This window comes from Aulostomus chinensis, chromosome 12, assembly GCF_037954235.1.
Source record: "Aulostomus chinensis isolate RoL2024-O1b breed Wild chromosome 12, RoL_Achi_v1.0, whole genome shotgun sequence".
NCBI lineage: Eukaryota > Metazoa > Chordata > Actinopteri > Syngnathiformes > Aulostomidae > Aulostomus > Aulostomus chinensis.
In genome coordinates, this window is record NC_141331.1 from 17,312,450 (window position 1) to 17,335,063 (window position 22,614).

Genomic DNA, 22,614 nt, shown 5'->3' on the forward strand with positions numbered 1-22,614 from the left:
CACCCTGTCATTCTCCACATTCGGTGACATATGAACGATAACAGACCCTTACCTTCAGCTCTCATCTGAGCCACTAGACCCTTGCGTTTCCTGACATTTTGCAGAAATCGATTGCAATTTAATCAGTGCGAGCGTGCTGTTATCAGCTATGCTTGCACCAGCTGTTTTTGTTACCTGTGCTAAGCTGGAAAGGGGATGTACAGCAACTCTGCAACAATAGAGGATTCTCATTAAGTACACCAGCAAAGACAATATTACGACATCAAAGTTGATAATAATAACCCCTGATTTGATGTCCCTGTAAAAGCATATTAGATATTTTGAACACTTTCTCCTCCGCTCTCTCTCTCTCTCTGGGTCTCAGTGTATATCTTCTTTCTCTTTCCCTCTGGTGGTAAGAGCAATAATTATCCCATTATTCTTTGAAGTCTTGGTAGAATCCAAGGCCCCCAAACAACCCCCAAATATGTGAATACATGATGCTTTTAAGTACTTGGGGTCCTACTAGGTAGCCCTCAGCAGAAATATTCTGTCTTTGAAACAGGTCAGAATAACCTCAGAAGAGCAGTGTTTCAAGCGACGCAGAGAGGCAAAGTAATTGTGTCACTTCCAGGTTTCACTGAGGCCCGAATGAAAGTTCTTTGGATTGCTGTGAAGTCAAAACAATGTGTCCCCGCTGCATAGGGCCAACATTAAAGAAACATGCCCAGTTTTTGGTAAATACACTTTTTGTCCATCAGTTTTACAGCCACACAGGATAGACCTCTCAACTCCCTGCGTGAATGACAGAGCTGCAGACCCCCACCAGACTGCTGACTGCGAGTTAGCTTAGCTGCAGTGAACGTTTGCAGTGGGGCAGTACTGACAGCCAGTTCCTGAGTAAGTAATCAAATACGCTTTTCTCAAAAACAGTAGTACTTGTGTTTAACATTTGTGATGAAATAACACTGTCAGATGGAATAACATATAATTTTAGAGTCAGATAAATACCTGCAACTACTTTCCTTATGAGAAATAGACATTTGATGCAGTCCTTAAAATTTCAGCCAAAAAAAACAAAATATTTGTAACAACTGGAAGGGTGGCTGTTGCTACTAATAATAGCTGACTTTGTAGGTGAGGATGAGGATAATTACACCTGGGAAAACCAAGATCCTGAACTTGACCTATCTGAACCAGCCCAAGGGATGAACAACAGGCTTTGGTAGCTGAAGTATGCTGGAGGTACAGTATGCTAACCTGCCCTTCCACTATCATTCATTGCGCTAAGCTAACTAGCGGTCTGTTGGATTATCTGTGAAGACAAAGCAATGTGTATGTAGTGCCCAAGTTAAAGGCACATGGCAAATTTTTGTAAAACCTACTATTAGTCCAAAATTTTTATAGCCAGACTGTCAATAGATACCCTTCGCTCATCTCTGTATGCTTGACGGAGCTCTTACTGACAGACAGCGAGCTGTTAGCTTAGCTACAATGAACGTTTGCAGTGGGGCAGTAGAGAAAGCCCTCTCTGAAGTACTCAAATACACTTTTTTAAAACAGCCTTTGCCTGCCTTAATAGAGTAAGGGTTGCAGATAACATTTGTCATGAAAAAAAATGTTCAAAATTTCAAGTCAGATAACAGGAACCAGTCTCCAGACCAGGCACAGTGATTGAATGCTACACTTCAAAAGCTCCGTTGGTCAACGGAAGACAACGTTTGTTGACCATGAGATAAGCAACTGCTGGTACTAATCATGGCTGACTTTGTAAGAGAGGATGAGGAGGATTACTTGGGGACAAAAGAAGACATGGATCCTGAGCTATCTGATCCTGAATATTAGGGACTGCAGACTTTTGAAGCTATGAAAGCAAGACAAGATGGGAGGCTGTAGCACGAATACACACGCGCGCGCGCACACACACACACACACACACACATACATATATATATATATATATATATATATATAATATTAGCTTATTTCTATTATTTCATGCAAAGACTGTTGTGAAAAAGAGTGCATTTAAATACTTTTTAGACAGCTTTCTCACTGCTAATGGTCATTGTGGCTACGCTAACCAGCAGTCATGTGGGGCTCTGGATCTCTGTAGAGTGGAGGGAAGGATACCTATCTCCTGCTCTGGCAATAAAAATGATTTACAATCAGCATATTTCCAAAATGTCTGTATGTTCCTTTAACAACCACAAGCACGCATACACACACACACACACACACACACACACACACACACACACACACACACACACACACACACACACACACACACAAATGCTTTGAGGTAAATAAAGCCTGTTTTCCTCAGTACTCAGATGAACACAGAGCTTTTAAGAGTGTGCATGGTATCATCGCTAAATGACCTAATGTTTTAAAATGAAAAATTCATCTCTATTTTAGGAGGACCTTGAGTTGTTTTTTTTTTTCCTGGATGCAGATTTTCACACATTTGCAAGCACAACAAGTTGTTTTTTCCCCCTTATTCTTTGAATTGGCACTTCAATATGCACCCCATACTATTATGTTATGCAGAAGATAACAGATAAAATTCCTCGACTGGCACATGTCTCTATTTCTATGCATATCAGACGAAATATTGATCATGAATGCCTGAAAGAAACCTGTGTTATTAGGCTGAATAATATTCCACAAACATGCACTCTCACCTTAATTGAGTAGAGACATGAATATGTCGATGATGCACAACTATGACTGCCACTAGGTATGAGCCTGGGTTACTGCCCGAGGCTATACAAATATGAGCCGAAAATGAAAGCAACTCCATAACTGATAAACGTGATAGAAATACTCAAGGTGCTCATGTCGTCTGAGCTGGCGCTTTTCCCTGCTTTATGACTAAATCCACACGGGAGCCAGGAGAGAGGTGATGGTCAGCTGAAGGATCATCAGCCGTGCGGAACGGGAACACAATGCCAAGCAACGGCTACACATGTTGATACATGTATGCAAACACATTTTCCACGATGCATCATGCATGCAAATTTACAGAGATATAATTATCATGCAAACATGTGATGACACAATATGTTTCCCATTAAACACAGGAAATGAGTAAAACATATGCGCAGGTTGGTGAAGACAGAGAATCATTTGGATACTATCATGGCTGCAAATGATCACCCAAAAGATGTGAGCACAGGCTGTCATCAAAGGCACAATGTGTGTTACCGTGGCAACATCACAGAGGCCTCTATTTTTTTTTATTTATTTTTTTAAAGCTGTGGTTGTGAACTATCAACGTTGCACCCAATCCCCCGGTGAATTAAAATGCACACAGCTAAATAAAGCTCAAGTATCCTGCTGCTACACTTTGACAATCCACTGTTTGTCTCCTCTCCGTGGGGAATTCTCTAACAACCTGTTTCTGTTTGGGAAAGTATCAACACTTGACAATCAAAGTAGCTCCGTGTTAGCTGAGAATTTAATTTTCAAGCAATTACTCCAATTTTGATTGTCACACATGTAGGTCACAGTAATTGAACAACACAATGCTGCAGCTTCTGCATTCACTCCTTCACTGAGTGATTTAACATGATCACAAACCTGACACATTCTTTCCCTCTCTAGCAGTTTCACTGTGTCCTTGGTTAAATGTGAGTAAGTTCAACTCCCCTCACAGTTACTTTTCCATTATGTTCCACGACGACCTCTCTGACCAAGGTAATTACCTCAGCTCTTGAGTCATCGCAGTCAAAGATAAAGCCCGCAGAGATCATTCTGTATCAGATTAGCAGTGTGGTTTTTGCAGTCCTCTACAGTGCTGTTGTGTGGTAATTTCTGCTTGTTTGTTTCTTCTCTAGTATTTGATCTGTCAGCCAAAGAAAGGACTTCATTTTGCTGGAGTGTTGTCAGCGTGAGAAGCCGAGATAGGGTGAATGTAGTATTTAATTAAGAGGGTAGGAAGCCCTCCTGGTATCTGGGAACATACAGACACCACACTGCAATTGACCTTAGAGAACATGTCATGGCTTTATCTTGCTCCCATCAGCCCCAAGCAAGCGCTGTGAAGACAGTAAATGGCTGCGCTCTCAGACACAACCACAGCTCCTACTATTTTCAGCTGCTGGATTAGAGTGTTTACGCTACAATTTTTAAAAAAAATTTTACATTTTTTTTTTTAGCCCTGTGAGGTGATATTATTTGCTTTGAACATATTTATGCGTTGTGTGATACCGTTTCTAAAAACGCACACACTCAAATAATGAATGCATATCAAGTTCTTAAAAAAAATGACTTCTCCCCATGTTTTGCTTCAAATTATGTGTGGCAGCTCAGAGGAAAAGTAAGAAAGGTATTATTACATTACAGCTGTGAAAGAACCGAGGGTAAAAAAATCACCCTGAAACCTCATCTAGATTGTGCTACAGTTACCTAAAAAGAGCCGTTCCTGTCTTTAATCCCGTCTGCGATCATGTTTTCAATTTATTCACCCACACCGAATCAGGGAATTTGTGAGTAAATCTGTCACATAATCAGTCCAAATGAGTTTTATGTTTATTCTAGCTGTGAGTTATTAAATACCCAACTGGCTAAGGAAAGACTGGGTGTAGCAGCAGCGCTAGAGAGTTTTTCATGAATCAACACTGACACCTTAAGGCTTCCGGTAAAACTACATGCTATTTTCTAGGCTGATTGATTTGATGGAGGTGGACTAATAGGTGATGGCACACTTTTTATCATCAAGGGTCAGATAAGGAGTCAAGAGCAACTTGAAGTTATGTGTAGACCGCTAACATTTATACATTTATTGAAATATTCATGAAAATGTACAGAGAATACAATCCCTTCATGTGGGAATTTTTTTTTTCTAATCCTCCTCTGTTAAATAACATAAATAAACGTTAGATTGTGAGTGAGGCATTCGGTAAATACCACGTACATCAGAGAAGCGGTTTTATCAGCTGATCTGAATCAGCCTTTAACCTCAGGTAACGGTTTGGTGAGGCTAAATTCTTATTTTTAAGTAAAATGGGACCAGATCTCAGCTGAGAGACTCCTCTTGAATTCTGGCTTCTTATTCAAAATGTTATAGTCCTCATCTGGACCGCAACGATTTTCACTTTGAATACTTAATTTAGGACTTAGTTTTGGACTTTTGAAGTCTTGCATTTTAATCTTATTGTTTTCTATTCTTTTTTAATGTGTATTCCCCTGTCTTATGTTTGACTGAAGATTAGTTTAGTTTTTTCCTGTTTTATTTTGAAATTCACTCCCCCCCCACATCTGTATTTCTAGTTATCCCTCTTGGTGGTATTTCTTGTCCAATCAGATCCCTCCTTGTGTTCTCCAGCCTGTTTCTTGTTGTGTCATTTTCTGAGTTTGTGTTTCAGTTCGGTTTTAGATTTTAGAGGTCATCAGACCTTTTGCGTGTTCTTCGCGCCTGTTCATTTTCCCGTTGGTTCTTCCAGTGTTTTTTAGTTTCCTTGAATGTATTTATCTATTTGGGATGCAAGTTCGGTCTCTTTTTATTCCAATTATCAAATAACTCACTGTGCTACATATCCAGCCTGCCTGCCGTCTCTGTGTTTGGGTCCACCTACCACACCATCACACACAGTAAGACAAATCTGATATCATGAGAGACATGGAGTTCATTTAATTATTGACAATGGCAAAAATGTTTACGCACTTTTCTACCTTTACAGCACTCAAAGTACTTAATATTATTGCCTCATTCACATTTTCACCCACTTTCTGGCATGCGAGTGACAAGTGCACGCCAGGAGAAGTTAAGGGTTCAGTATCTTGCTCAAGGCAGCAGTCAACAGTGAGAATTGAACCGGCAACCTTCCGATCTCTACCTGGCAGAGCCATGCCACTCACATTATCGTTAGAGTGTAAAGTCAAAAAGAGGGAAGTGTAAGTTAAAAGTGTCATTTTCCTCCTGAAAATCCAGGTTTTGAGTCTACGGGGCAGTTTGAGGTTCCTTCTCTCACTTGAGGGGTGACACTATGTCAGTCCGTCTGTTTAGTGGCAAAAAATTAGTTTGAAGGGTAACATTTTTATCCGTGAGGACCAATTAAACAGAAACTGAAAATATTTTCTCGCTCCGTCACCCATTCTGGTAACATTCTGTCAACAATAAAAAAAAAAAGCCTCATCTCACAGTGTTAGCAAGAAGCATCACCTGTCTAACAGACAAACGACGGCCCCCAAAATATCGCCTTCCTGGCGGAGGTGACAAGGGTGTCACAAACAAGCAAGCAGGCTAATGGCCATTTGTTTTCTCTGCAGACAACATTTTAGGTTTCGCGGAGAAAAAACAGGAAAAAGAGTGGATCTTTTTTTTTTTTCCGCAGCAACTGGGACGAAGCCCTCTCTTCTTTTGGTTCTGGCCAAAGATGAAGCTGAAGCAACTATACGTAAGAGCAGGCAATTTCACTGCAGTTACACTTGGTGAATGTCACCGAAATGAAACAGTCCTAACCAAAAGACACAAATAGCTTTTCCATTTCAACCATGACTGTTGGTAATAACTTGCTCTTGTTGGCCCTAAAATGACCTCAGATCAAACTTCAACATGGACCAGCTTCTCTTGCTCTCTTTGGGTCACAATTCAACTGCTGACCAGTTTGAACCAAGTAAAGGAAACACAGCTGTTATTATCAGTTTATAATCTCCTGAAATGCAATTCTGTTGAATGCATTTTTGTAAAATAATAGTTTTCAATGACACTTCTTTGTGTGCGTGTGGTTTGCAGTGAGGTGCCAGAAACACTGATGTTGTTTTTGAATCAGTAATTAACGTAATTACATACATACATACATATGCATATGTGTATATATAATCATATGATTATGATTATATATGTTTATATTTTTTTTGTATTTTCATAGTTTGTATAGAGGACAAATCTTGTTTCCTGCAAGTTAGTGAAGCTATGAAAATGTCTACAGGGCAAATGAGGCCACCAGTTGGTTTGTCTCTCTGCTTTTGTGTTTCTTTCATTTCACCATTAGGTGGCGCCATAGCAGCATAGCAGTAATATTTTCCCTCTGGTTTTCACACAGATTCATAAACCAGGGTAGAGCTGCCAGATTGAGTTATTTTTACTATCAGTGCTACTGTGGAGGACCGTGGGGAGGACTAACTTTAACTTCTCCAGTTGGTTGTTGTCTATTTCAATTTTGGCAACAATTTTTTACAAATTTCATCTTAGTCCTGCATCTAATATCCTCGTTACTTTACTGCATATTAAGTCATCTTGATGCTGTTTTTATTTATTCACATGGACAGCATAGCTCAGGAGGCTGGAGTAGGTTGCAGCCTCTACTATCGGTGTTAGAAAGCGCTTTTTTTAGTAAAGAAGCTGGGTTTCCAGGTACTCTGGGGAGAAAAGGAGCAGAGAAAAGTCTGTCTGCCTTCCAACCTGACCTGTCACCACCCCGCCTCACCCCGAGCCGGTGACACGTTTGACCCTTGTTATCTAGTTGTGATGCCCCTGAGCACTGGACACCACCATTTAGTAGAATGAAACTACCTCAGCGAAAACTGTTCCTACTGGGTATTTCACTGCGTAGTTTCTGCCAACATTTCTAAAGTTTTCGCTCTCATTTTAGTCACTTTAATGATTGATAGTTTTTGAAGACAAAATCATTTTCTGTCCAGTTTTTGTCTACAAAATTAAAACTTCTTGACGGCATGAATGATGAGAGTTGTTCATTCGGAGCATTTCAATGTTTTGTATCTCGCGCGGGATCACACCACCAACTGAGGGATTCATAGACATAGTGAAGTATGAAAAGTACCATCTAGAGTAGAGCAATCTAGAACGAGACAAACCCAGAAGGCAATGTCAGAGCCGCACTCGTTTCTGCTAACAACAAATACGTGTGCTTATGGAAATTACAAGAACATGAGTGGACTCAACTCAGTCATGTAAAAGTGGCTAAAATACAAAAGCAATAGAGAGAACACGTATGGTGGCGTGGTGCTGTTAGTTATCAGCAGCCAGCGTGAATGAAATGGATGAATATTTGCATTTATATCATAACGAGGCATTCAGAAAGCATTATGATGGAGCCGAATGATAACAATAAGCAGCTATTATGGGGTTTCATGTGCTATTGTTTGAGAGTTATTTTGGTCTACAGAGAAGAGCAGCGGGGATGAAAAACATGGTGTGCTTTTATTTCTGCAGCTGCCTGCTTCACAGGTAGCTGCCCTGGGCACTTAAGGGTCCATGTGGAGGGTAGGAGATGACGTCCAAGATGGCTGATAATGCCAGTACCCCCCCACCCCCACCTCTTGATGAGGACCAGCAATACCTCAGGAGACATGTTCTCAGACTGCCTGCTGTTATATGACTTGTATTCATGCACATGGTTGTGTGGCCCGCTGTCCTCATTCCTCCTCCGGTTGCAGTTGTTGCTCTCGCTGATATCATTTGCCTCCTTGCTGCTTCCAGACCTCCCTGCCCTCATTTTGACAACAAACGCAATTTGCTGGAGAAACATTGTTTGTGATGATTATGGAACCCTAGAGTGGCTGTTAAGACAAAAAAAACCACAAACAAACAAACAAACAAAAAAACCCAATCATTTTCTGGCCACAAAATAGCTTGTTCTCACACTTTGACTAAATTGAGGGAACAAGTTTTATCTACTGACCTCAGATAAACGACCTTGATGGAGCAAGTTGTATCGTTTTGCTTGAGATAACTAAACTGAGGGAGCAACTTGTGTATTCTGGCCACAAAATAAACGAGAGGACACGTTTGATCTCGATGCCATAAATTAATTAAATCGAGGAAACAATTAACCTCACATTAACTAGATAGAGAAACACATGATAACTTGTTATTTCAAAAAAGCCAAACTGTCAAAACAACCCATATCAGTTGACCTCAGAAAAAATATCTCGAAGGAACGAGTTTTATCTTTTTGCCTTAAAACAACTAAGCTGACAGGACAAATTATATATTTTAGCCACAAATATATTTTGTCCACTCCAGGACTCCGTAGTTTATGTACTCCATGATGCTTTGCTGCACTCTTTCAAATCCTCATCTGCAATAATTTCCTCCTTGAGGTCATGAGCTGAAAATAGATTCAGATCTCCAGCAAATTGCAAATAGGACATGTTAATGAAAGGGATATTTATTTATACATTATTTACAGTCACTTTATACGGACTGCCAGCGTAAGGATTCATGGTCCAAAATCTTTAAAGTCAGATAATGCTATTAGAGCATTAAAAATGCATCATGTTCAGCCCTAATTTCCCTACTAGGTTGTCTGGTTCTTTGCTGTCGAACACCACGTCTGATGCAATGGAGGCTAGTGGGAGCCCCAGCAGTTCATGTTCCTGCCAGACAATAGCAGAACAGTTCACAGGGATGCCAAGTGTTCTTGTAAGCTCCAGCTGGACACAGATGACAGAGTACGATGCACCATCTGTAAGGAACATATATCAGAAGCAGTACCCATCATGGACCGTGGCACAGCTCCAACTCCATTTGTGTATTTGTGACCTTGGAGCAAAATTGTTAGTCATCATCATTTTCCTCCAGTCATTGTGTGCGTGCGCGTGTGTGCGAGTGCCCGCGTGTGCGTATGTGTGTGTGTGTGTGTGTGTGTGTGTGTGTCCATGTTGGTGAAGATTATGTTCAGTGTCATGGAAGACTTGGGGAGTTATTAGATCAGGCTCTTATCATGCATCGTGTCTCTGTGCCTCAGTTTCCTTCGACACATTGTCACCATGTACATGAATGCAGCTGTGTTAAAGCTGTGCGCACACATACATTCGCACACACACACAGATAGTGATGTAATAATTAAAAAGCAATTCTGCATCAGATGTTTGTGATACTAGATAGCTGATTGCATTAAAATACGTGCCAGATATACTTTCATTCACAGTTAAATGCTTTTTTCCCACTCTGGTGTAATACTGAGGGTCTTGCCAACTTGTTCACATGAATTTCTTTAGGCAGAATAAACAGACGCCCAAACGAGCTGCATGCATGCTGTATATAGCCCTCATACTCTTTAGCATGAGCCACAGGCAGTGTCCCTGATGCGTCCGCTATCCTCCCATGTGAGGCAGGCTGGAGCATGGAGAGAATGATGGATATAGCTCCACGACACGGCCATGTACAATGATACTTGACAGGTTTCCACATGAGTGGCACTGCATCAGGTTGAGAAGGGCAGCAGGACGGCTCTCTTTTCTTTACCTTTTGCTCCATCCCGATCAGTCCAGATAAATACAAAACGACAGACTTGACTAATCCACGCTAATTATCCCCGCGCCACATCTCATCCCAGACCTGTTCCGTTTTCATTAAGACCAGGTGACAACACGCTCGATAACTGCAATGAGTCATTCCTACGCGTGATTCGTGGTTTAATGTTTCATTTTTATAAACCAATGGGCAAGTGTTACACCACTGCCAGGTATTACTTCTCATTTCCAAGCCCTCTGCTGTGCTGACACAGGGGGACTGATCAATAGGCACACTAGCGAGTCCCAGTGTGTTCATGCATTATGCAGAGGGTGACGTGATTATCAAGGCTGTTCTGTACAGCCTGTATAAGCACTTTAGTGCTGCTTTTGATGACTTGAAATGGGATCAGTGTGACAGTTCATTCAGGGGTTTGCCAAAGCAAAATATTTCTGATTGAAACATAACACGGAAGCACAAACCCAGCTGGGTTGTTGTTGTATTTTTTATTTATTTATTTATTTATCTATTTTTTTGCTTTTGCTTTGTTTTTGTTCTAAAAATGTTCGGAGGATATTACCATGCAAAGTACTGTTCATGTTTTTGCTTCCAGAGAGATCTATTTAAACATCCTCTAAAAAAAAAAGAATTGGAACATCTTTTTGTGATCCCTGTAAAATATTGTGCCCTATCAATTTTGGGGGATTCGAAGATTTTTTTTAAGATTCGGATCGTAGGGGAGAGTTGAGATGCAGGGTAAGGAGGGTCCAGGGTCCTGCTGGGAATCGAGCGGGGGACACTGCTGACATGAATCAAGCCATCTGTGTCTACACTCGATGACATGTCACGCTACTGCCTGCCATTCTAAAAGTATTTGTTTATATTTTGCTGTTATTTTAGAGTAGGACACAGCAATGCGGAAAACATGTCATTCACTGTATTCTAACATCACTAGAACATTATGACAGTGTTCCTGTAACTCTTTGACTCAACATTTTAGTTGTGATGACCCGAACTGTGACACTAGCGGAATTGGCGCTAACATTACCGACAAATTTTTAAAAAATGTCGTAAAGAAATAGGCTTAATCTTTAATGTTTTGTTAAAGAGCGGGCTGAGTGCCCTCTAGTGGACATCCTTTAATATTGAAGCTCAAGGAAATTATTTTTTTGGTAAATTGGTTATGTTAAAGTAGAAAAATGATAGAAATTATAACTTTAAGCCCAGATAAAGATTATAAAATACCTAAAATATTAGGGTTGGTAAAAATCGATTTTTTTTTTTTAAGTCAGAAAAATGTGCACTCTTGACCTTTTGACCCAATGTTTGGATGTTCAGCCTAAAAAAAAAGAATTCAAATAATTTATTAACACATTTACCAAAATCCATTTGAATTTAGATATTTAAAATGTGTGTCATGACTAAAATTGATATCTGTGATTAATTTTGAGTAATTAGTTACATAACGTGTAAGTAATGAGATTAATGTCCCAATTTTTTTACAGGCTGATACATTTATCACTTCTCTCCAATCACTTTTCAAACAATGTCAATTTCAGACGCTCAGCTCGGCAAGCTAAGCGCTAAAATTCAGCTGTGGCGCGGCGAAGAGAAAAACAAGGATGCTGTGGTTCTATTTTACAAAGGGTAATACATTTGGGTGGAATTCATGTTATTATGAATGTGACTCTACTCAGTGAAGGTGATGAAGCTGAGCCCACGGCCCAGTGTTTGGCGTGGCTCTTAAATGAGGCGCTAAAATTAATCAATTAACTCGTAATAGAAATTAATTGACGAGCATAAATAACCTCAGATCTTTGTGTCTTTTTTAACACCCACAGTTATGAATAGGTGGAGCGAGAAAAGGAGGACAGCTCATGCATTAAAACATACCGAAGACTTTTCCAAGGATAAGGAAAGACCTCTGACCTTTGACCTTTGATTGGCAGAAGCCATGTGGACAAAAAGTTAAGGAGGAGGAATCTGTCAAGCATGGCAGCCTGTTTACTGCGCTCTTTAGTGAGGTGTCCAATAATAACATCTGGCATGAAGACAAATTAAACTGCCATTGTGAAGGAAAAGATGCAGTCAAGTGAAAACTGAAGGCGGCTGTCATCAATGTTTTAGTCTCCCTCGCTTCTTGTGACCCAGCTGCCTAACATTACAGGTTTGACGGGTTATGAAAAAGCCGATGTCATTCGGCATCCTGGCGGAGGTTTTTGTTTTCAGGATGAATAACATGGTAAGCGGTTTAAACAAACCGTTTGAGCGCAGCCAGCTCGTCCTGGACGCTAAATTATTCATATATTTTGGGACGTCTTCCTGTAGGTAGGTCAACATGTTTTAGATCTCGGTATGATGCTCCAGTGAGCTGATTCTTTGTGCATGAAATGACTTGACATCCTCCCGACCACCGTGTGCGTGAGCGTGTGCGTGTGCGCGTCCACCACAGAGAGAGAGAGAGAGAGAGAGAGAGAGAGAGAGAGAGAGAGAGAGAGAGAGAGAGAGAGAGAATAAGCAACTTTGTTACCAGGCGCAGCAGCAGCAGCAGCAGCAGCGTCTCCTCCTGCACGGCGCAGCGAAAGAGGAGCGTTTGACAGTTATGGTCGATCAGCGTTTCCCTTCCTCTTCAGGGCTTTAGTGGCGACGAACGTGCGTGTTGAATGGATCCTGTCTCCTATTTGATGGATTAAAAAAATGCACTGAAAGCAGCCCCACATTCCCATCAATGAGGTACGTATCTCCAGGAGTTGGACATACATCGTGTGGGCTGCATGTCTGCCAAGGCTGTGTAGGATTCCAGCCAATCTTCTTCTTCTTCTTTTTTTTTCACTATACATCAAATTCTATCTGTCTTTATAAGCAAATGGCTTCCATCACTGCGGATGTGGGGCATTGTTTTGGTTTATGTGTTGCTTTGACCTTGCCTTTATTTAATTTATTTATTTATGTAGCCTTAAGGAGTTGCTTTCTACCCTGCTTTTGTTTGAGCCATTTTAAAATCGGCAGCCAGAAGTTACCTCTGGGTAACAGCAAATGAGGCTTTGACTCACGCAGGCTGCAGCTGCTTGTGTTGAAGTTGCTTTCATTGTGTCTCTCTTTTATTTCTAGATGATGACATTGAGGACAGGACTGTGAGCTCAGCCCATCTTTTTCTTTTTCTTTTTCTTCTTTTTTTTTTTTGCAGGAAAATGCATCTCTGGATTTCTTGTGTTTTGCTGAGTGCAACGTCTGTGTGCACCGTTGAGATGTTTGGCAGTTATGGAGGGACATGTCAAAGCCTGTGTGCCTGCGAGGAGAGAGAGGGGATACTCACAGTGGGCTGTGAAAACAGAGGAATTGTAAGTCTCTCAGACATAAACCCAGTGGACTTCCCTCAGTATCATCTGCTGCTGACAGGGAATTCTCTGAAGATGCTTTCTGCCAATGATTTCCTTGAATACAAAGGACTTACAATATTACATCTCGGAAATAATGACATATCTGTGGTGGAGGCAGGAGCTTTTAATGGACTTCAAGGATTAAAGCGATTACATCTCAACAACAACAAAATAGATGCCTTGAAGGAGGAGCTTTTTTGGGGCCTTGAGAGTCTGGAATATCTACAAATTGATTATAATTTTATCACTCATGTGGCGCCCAATGCCTTCAGCAGACTTCGACATCTGGAGGTTCTGATTCTGAATGACAACTTAATATCTGCTCTGCCCGTTAACATTTTCCAGTATGTGCCATTGACTCATTTGGACTTAAGAGGGAATCAGCTGAAGCTGCTTCCCTACTCCGGTCTGCTGGAGCATATGAACAGCGTGGTGGAGCTACAGCTGGAGGAAAACCCCTGGAACTGCTCCTGTGAGTTGATTGCACTCAAAACCTGGCTGGAGAGTATCTCGTACACAGCTTTAGTCGGTGATGTCGTTTGCGAGTTCCCTTTCCGGCTCCATGGGAGAGATCTTGATGAGGTTTCCAAGCAGGAGTTGTGCCCAAGGAGAGCCATCGCTGAATATGAGATGCCACCTCTCCCACATTTGAGCACCGATGCATACTACAGGAGCACACCATCTCTCGTCACTGCCTCCTTCACCCCATCTGGGTTTGCGCGATCCTCATCAAGACCCACCAAGGGACCCCGTCAGTCAGGCAAATTAAAATCAAGACCCACTGCTCGCATCCCTTCTAATAAACCACAGAATTATGGCCAGATTATATCATATCAAACCAAATCTCCCGTGCCTTTAGATTGCCCGACTGCTTGCACCTGCAATCTTCAGATTTCAGACCTCGGCCTGAATGTGAACTGCCAGGAGCGAAAGATTGAACAAATCTCAGACTTAAATCCTAAACCCTACAATCCCAAAAAAATGTATCTGACTGGGAATTATATCCCCGTTGTGCATAGATCTGATTTTATCGAGGCGACGGGATTAGATTTACTTCATCTTGGGAACAATCGAATAGCTCGCATACATGACAGAGCGTTCGGTGATTTGACTCATCTGAGAAGACTGTACCTTAACGGGAATTTGATCGACCGTCTTACGGCCGATATGTTTTACGGCCTGGAGAGTTTACAGTTCTTGTATTTAGAGTACAACATCATTAAAGAGGTTGCTTCTGACACCTTTAAGCATGTACCTAAACTTCAGCTGCTATTTTTGAACAATAACCTCTTGAGAACTCTGCCAGTGGGAACATTTACGGGCCTAACTTTAGCTCGACTAAATCTTCGCAGCAACCACCTGCGATACTTGCCAGTCAGTGGCGTACTAGATCAGCTTATGGCGCTGGTGCAAGTCGATTTGTACGAGAATCCCTGGGATTGCTCATGTAGCATTCTGGAGTTAAAGATGTGGCTGGAGCAGCTTAGCACAGGCACAGTTGTAAACAATGTCATCTGTGGCTCGCCTAAGAGGCTAGCTGGGGAGGATATGAGATATATCAGGACAGCTAATTTCTGCCCTAATAACTCAGATATACTTGCATCCATGATCCCACCGTCTGAGGAATCCTTCCCCGGCAGCACTATCACCATAGAAACATCCTTGGACTCGGACACACACTACAGTGCCATCCCTTTATCTGTGATGATTCTGGCCCTCCTCCTCATGTTCATCGTGTCTGTGTTTGTGGCTGCAGGATTGTTCGTGGCAGTAAAAAAAAGACATCAGAAGAACCAAAATGAGCAGAATAACTCCATGAATGCTTGCATTAGCTCTCTGAATATGGAATACGGTTTATACAAAAAGGCATCCATCCCTAAGGTCAGGACATCTGCTGGTCATGTATATGAGTATATCCCACCTCCTGCAGAACCGTCATGCAGAACTACTGCCCACACCTCAACTGACAGTAAATCCGTGGACGGATTTAGGGACTTTGACGAGTTAAGTGGTGCATTTCTTGGTAACTCTGATGAAGAAGCAGCCAGTAATGTGATAAGCTCAGAATACAGCGCCACCACTCCAGAGCCTCTTAACAAGCCGTCCACCCCTCACCATGATGAACCGAGTTACTACCGAGAAGTACTGCAGCCTGAGCAGAGCACAAGCTACAGCAATACACTACCGTGCAGACATGCTGCACATTCCTCCAGTCAGTTTACCTCAGACTTTGATGCCAGGCATCAATACATGCACCCAGAGCGAATACAGCAGACAATCCTCTACTGTACCACACCAAGTACTGTTTACGTGGAACCTAACAGGAGTGAATACTGGGAACTGAAAGCAAAGCTCCATTTAGATCCTGATTACCTTGAGGTTCTTGAGAAAAGAACAACATTTACACAGTTTTAAGTGACTTGGATGAGAATGGACGTGATGTACCCACTTTAATCAGGAATTAGATCATCTATTAAACAACAGCCATCATCACCATTGTTCGTGCAGTGCATTGTGAGCTACATTTATGCATTTGTGGGACTCTTTCTTTGGGTAATAAAAGGGAACAATTTATTACTCATTTTAAAGTATCACTCAACACTGTATGCCTGTGGTGTTTAACAGTTTGGATTAAATGTGTAAATATGAACAAGCAACTAGAGATTCAGGGCTTTTATGACTCATATTTTTCATAAAATACACCCCCGAGCTGTTTAACTGACAATAATGAGAGCTTTTACTCTCAAATTAGCTGCATTTCATTAATGTTAATAAACCCGGACAAGGATTTTCAATGAAAATAAATCAGGTTTTTGTTACAGCTCTCAATTTATCTATAGTTTTCAGATACAAAATTTATTTTAAAACAAGAACATTAGACCTCATCAAATATTCCCTATTCGTAAATTTATCTGAACTCATAAATGCGCGCAGGTTGTCAGAGGAATTCATTTTAAGGAAATTATGCTTCAGTGAGAAATGAAGTCAGACATATTTAGCAGGGTTTTTTTCTTCTGTGATGCACCAGTTGTTTCCTAAAAATATACTGGCTCAGAGGGTAATCTGTCAGAATGAATGGTGTTTCCTCTAAGCTCTCCTGTCAAACAACACTTGTGGATTATGGACACATGTTGCTGTTGTACTGAAGCAATTATAACTGAAGTCAGAAATGTGGCAACTATTATAACACCAACTGCATTCACATGTATTGGAACTGAAGGGAAATGTGCTTTAATTGTAACCCATTTATCACAAATGTGCAGGTGAATTTTTTTATTCTGGAATTTACATGAACATAGAACTTGAAAATACACTTGTCAATAATTGACCAATAAGAGAAGTATCAATATTTATGTGTACCACCACCAGAGCTCTCAAGCCATCAGCTCTTAATATATGCAAACTTTAATAGGGGTACATCAAATAATAATTCTGGGTTTTAATGCACCCTTACTAGCTGTTCATATATCACAAGCCTAACTACTCCCTCAAAAGTATCACACAGTTGCAGTACATTTGAGTGCACCTGCAATAGAATAACTGTCAAATTTCTCTTCGGATATTTCCAGCTGAAAATCTTGAAATTCCGCCTGGCTCAGGCTCATGTAGATGACCACATAGTTTTATACCGACTAACGAATACAGACATTGAGTCTTTCTTTCTTTCTTTCTTTCTTTCTTTCTTTCTTTCTTTCTTTCTTTCTTTTACAAAATGCACTATTGACCTCTGGAGGTCAACTATGATGTCACTTTTAAAAATGCACAATATGCTAATACGTGCATATAGCCATAGCATTAAATAGTTTAAAAACTGCACATATATATATATATATATATATATATATATATATATATATGAAATTAATATTAGAAATACTTGCACTATGCATAGATAGAGAATAGAGAATCTATACAACATGCCCGCCCCTCATACCATTAGCCATCAATCAGATTTCATAGTATTTAATAAAAGGACCACATCCATGAATTACTCAGAGGTACTTTTGTACCGCATTTTAGCTCATTCTAAAATGTCATATATTTTTAATTGTAAGTGTTTTTAGGAGAACAATGAGTGGATTTAACTCATTGCGCTGAAACTGCCTCATTACTCGACATTGTTTGTCTTATCTGAATGGTGTGGCCAACTGCAATTAGCAGCCTCTTTGAATTCTGTATCAAAGGGATTGATGGGAACGGAACAAATGGGTTGAGTTCTGCAAGACCTTTAGATTGAATAAAACAAGGAGCTCAGCCGTTGAGTGGGACGAGTCATCTGTGTGCATAGAAATGTCTTTAGCTCTAAAGCAAACTAAGCACATCATCCAGATGTAATGCAGTCTACCAATTTCTGGGTCAATAGTATAAGCCAAGAAATTGTGACTTTCCCTCAGAGTTTCTACGTGGAGTAAATGCACAACATAGGCAGTATTATGCACTGAACCTGTCATCTCAGCTCAGCTAATTAGAGGACATGGTGTATCTGGAGCCTGTCTGCATGTCACCACGTATTACACTACAGCATTAGTCACATCGCTTATCAAGGATACAGTCTTGGTTTGTTGCCTTTTTAATGTCTCCGGAGATATTTAGTGATCATATCCCCACTTGACTTGCTTTTTGGAAATTCCTCATAAGATTTTCAATTGAATCCAGCCCAGCCAGTGTATACCTGCCTCGATTTCTTTGGGTTTTTGTTGTTGTTGTTGTTTTTTTTTAAGATGCTGTGAAGTTTGTGGTGGAATCACAAATATGATGTTGTTGTTGTCGTTTTTTTTTTCCATTGTTATAAGTGACAGGCATCAAGGGGAAATGTTCTCAAACTCTTTTTTTTTCTTTTTTAAACGTGTGGTTAATTTTGTACAACCACTAATGTATCTCGTTTCGGAAGAAAGTCACAGATTGAATCTTGCAAGTGCAGCTGTGCAAAAGAAACACAGTATTTACTGTATATAAAACTTATAGACGCGGAGGGTTTTTTTTCTGCAACATTTTTTGTAATTAATAACCAAAATTTTCGTCAAGTAAGACCGATCATCCACAAATCTCTTCAACATGAAATGTGACTGCTCTGTGTTGATGTGCAAATGTATTGTTTGCAAAGAACTCCGGTCAGTGTCTTATTCTAATTCTTGCTCCAATTTTTTTTTGCTTCTGTTTGTTTTGTTTATATGAAACGGTGATTTTCTATGTCAACCTCTGATTTGTAAATAGAGCACTTCATCAGCATTTCCATGCTTCCCTCTTATTGCAAAAACAACTCAGAATATTGGAGGTAAATATATCGACAATGTGCTGTTTCTTTAGCTGTTAGACGATGAATAAATGATATATGCATTCATTTTAAATACCCTCGTTTCTCTGTTCTTTAACGTTGATCCTGAAGTGTAGGGGGGGGGGGTACATTTTTAGCATTTTTCAGAATGTAACTAAAATTCTAATATCCAACTGAAATGTTCTGATCAATCACTTGTCATGGTTTCAATCAGGCTAATGAGACAGAGTGCAAAATAACATACTTCCATGCATACTAGCCGACACTCGCAGAGAGAAAGACTTCAGGAAAGCTGAGGTATCCATGGAAACATCCAATTACCTGACACTGAAAAAAAAACAACAACAACAAAAACAACCAAGTCTAGATCAAGAGGTACTACGTCAACACAAAGCGTGAACTCATTTGTGAGTCTGGCTTCTGACAGGCCGGCTGGTTCCACTAAATTGCAAGTGTCAGAAAACAAAAGATGATTTATTTGATGCTACATCTTCTACAAAAACAGGACCTGTGTAATAAGACAACTAACCACCGTGGATTACCTTTGACTCATCAGTGCGTCATGTTGATGGTGTTATGTTGCTGTGCTGCTTGAATATCCCAGTCTTTGCTGGCGAGAGGGAAATTAGGGCAGATCTGCATTATGTAAGCTTGAAGAGATGTGTCAAGCAGTGTGAAGACAGCATATGACTGTAAGCACTCGCCCAGGGAAAAACCTTTACTATCTGCTTACATCAGGCGAACAAACACAGAAATACCACTGACTCAAAACCTTGTGATACCTTCTCCGCTAGTGGAGGTGAGAATAGAATCTCACATCTGGCAAAATATGTATGACTTCCAGTTGTTTCTCTCAGACATATGTCTCTGTCCCCGAAGCTTTTATTCTGCCTTCACTTTGCCTGTTTTTTTTCCCCCCCTCTCCTGTTTCTGTCTGACTCTGTTTATGTGTGAATGTGTGTGTCCGGCTGAATAAATTATTGACTCACACTACATTCATGCAAGCCTGAAGGACTTTAACCAGCTAAGGTGGCGATACCTTTGTACACTCTCTTTTTCAACATCTTTGTCGGAGAGGAAAAGAAACTCAACAAGAAAAGTACAGATTGTTAAACTGGATGCACTGAACCTCGAGTTCCAAAACACTCTTCATCCACATCTCTCCGGTGTTTGCAATGTGTGTCAAGGTAATGGTGAAATGGATTTAAAGAGAAGTGACATGCTGCTGGGTTTGGAGGAAGGTAGCAACCCACTGAGAGGGATTTGAGGTGTGTCGAACTTTTGCCAGTTTATTTGCAATAACTAGAAATAGTATTTGTGAAACACACTAATATTTATGACGGCTAATCCTGGCTTATGACTGCCAACCTGAGGAAAAGTGACAAAATCCCTCTTCATCCTCCCATTTCAAGTGCTGAACATGAGAATACTTCACATGCAGGGGCAAAAAAAGAGAAAAGCTTTGGCAAAGGCAGAATACAATCCAGTGAGCGGATGTTTAGAAGAAGCTCTCTTGGCTCGGTATTGTGTACTCAGTGTAATTCTCTGATACTTCCTGCCAGTATCCAGACAAATTAATGACATTCCCCAAAGTAAGAAATGATCTATTCTGAATATCATGTTTATCTCCCTCACTCACCAGTTTCCTGTGGTGCCCTGCAGAGCTGCTCATCTTGCAGTAACCTCTGCCCATGCCTGATATCCAGCCCTTTAACGGCATCATTTCCCTCGTGGCTCTTCATGACGGGTGCTGCTATCACACACCAGCAAGCTTGTTGTTCATACCAACAACAAACGGCCCAACACGGACCCAGATTTTTTCGTTTTTTCGAAAATATGTGTTTATTTCACACGCTTCCGTTTTTTTTTTTTTTTTATTGTTCTTGTTTGGGTTGGGTTTTTTTTCCCCCCCTTAGAGGATTTATTCATAATTGCGTCACACCGTACTGAGCCGCAGTAGTGGTGTCTCCGTCTGATTTGAAAAAGATGTGACCTGAAAGTGAACCGTTTGTGTTTCATTGCTCAGTCGAGAGGGAGACAACCACACGCATCTCACAATGGAAGAGCAGCGCTGCCTGTACCGTACAGGAGCATACATCCACACAGCAAACAGTTTTCATAGGTTGAAGGCGAAAAATTACCTGACATCTTCGTATATTTTGACAGATGTAATCAATTGGATCTTTTAACAGAGACAACATTTATTTATTTATCCAGTTTAAAAAAAGGAACATTTTGCAGTGGTGAACTCGCCAAGAACTCAGCAAAGTTAAACGTCCTTTACGTATTAAGTTCATGCAATCATATGAATCCTGAACAACAGAAACAGCCAGCACTGCAAACCCTAAACCCTAACCCAGGACATGTCCAGCTTAAGTTTCACTTCGAAGTTGTTCAAAGTCCTTAAATGAGTCCGGAATAAAACAGACTCCACCTCTCAGCCCCAGGTAGTACCGGAGTCCTCTGGAAACGTTTTAAATTATTAGATCGAGTGTGTCATGAATGTCACAACTTCAAAACAAATCTGATGTTCTGTGGTGGATTAAATGTAAATGTCGCTAACGCTGCACAGTCCCGTCTTCTCGCTCCTGACAATCTCACGGGAGTTGAATTGAAGTCTCAATTACAGCACGAGTGTAAAAAACTGGGGAACACTTTGCAATGACAAACAGGTTGACTAACATGAGAGTGTGTGTGTGTGTGTGTGTGTGTGTGTGTGGGAGGGGTGAAGGGGTGCAACTCAGGTTTAGCTGACATATTTCCAGGTGTTGCAGCCCAAAATAGACACCAAGGTTGGGCCTCTTGTTGAAAGGACCTGAGGAGGTAATGATGTTCTGGGACTCAGAGGTCATTTGGAGGTCACGGTTAACTCGCGTGTCTGACAACTAACACGTTAGTCCACCCCACCTCCTCTTTGTCACTTAGCTGACACTAACACGTTAGTCGACCTGTCAGTTATGTACCTTATTTAAAAAGTCTCACCACCAGAAATGACTCACGTGTGGATAAGAAATGATTTTAATTAGCAGCATTGAAGCTGAGTACAAGATTTAATGCAAAGTCTTCATATACAAACAAGCACGTTTACAAAGATCTGCTCGGATGATAAGGACATTTAAAGTCAGTTTATAATCCTCCACTCCAGACGACGCTCATGCCGCTAGAACGTGCTGATCACTGATCACCTACAGAGGAAAGCTGGCCACTTCCAAGCATGCCTCCAACCATACAGTGTGTCGTGATAAGAAGCGTTAGTCTGACCAAAACCAACACTAAACCCTCTGCAAAGCAGTTACTAAGAGACTGTACGTCAATGGAAAGAGTCAGCTGGATCTCAGTCCTGCATTTAAGATCTCACATTCAGGGCTAAATATCTGATATGAAATGTCGGAAGGCCAGTTAACATGACGGCCTGTGTAACTGATGACAGCCAACAGCTGAACTTCTCCCGGACAAACATGAGGATTCATCACCTCAGTCTTTAAGACAGTTGAAATCATTTTTATTCAGGATCATAGAACCGAATTCAGTGTGTAGTGCATTATTGAAATCCCGTTAAGATCCACGGGCACCGGGGATTTGGAAACACTGCTGCTATCTCCAAGGTTCAGTTCTAACACTCTAAATTGAGTTCACTAATGTAAGAGCAAGGCTTCGTCTTACATCTCGCTGCCGTGCTCAGAGGTGCAGTTCATGTAATTGTAGGTGTGTGTGTGTGTGTGTGTGTGTGTGTGTGTGTGTGTGTGTATGTACAAAGGTTGAATAGATTATGA

At 40.9% G+C, this 22,614-nt stretch overlaps 1 protein-coding gene across 2 annotated transcripts; it reads left to right on the forward strand.

The window, feature by feature from the left end:
• Positions 1-12,699: 12,699 nt before the first annotated feature.
• Positions 12,700-19,006, forward strand: slitrk5b (SLIT and NTRK-like family, member 5b). 2 transcript variants are annotated; one of them, XM_086220562.1, is made up of 2 exons: positions 12,700-12,919; positions 13,298-19,006. In XM_086220562.1, exon 2 carries the CDS (start codon positions 13,378-13,380, stop codon positions 15,979-15,981), a length of 2,604 nt encoding a protein of 867 aa, XP_086076688.1. In that variant the 5' UTR covers positions 12,700-12,919; positions 13,298-13,377; the 3' UTR covers positions 15,982-19,006. The 2 variants fall into 2 exon arrangements, with proteins under 2 accessions (XP_086076688.1, XP_086076687.1); XM_086220561.1 differs by having other exon boundaries at positions 13,374-19,006.
• Positions 19,007-22,614: the final 3,608 nt, after the last annotated feature.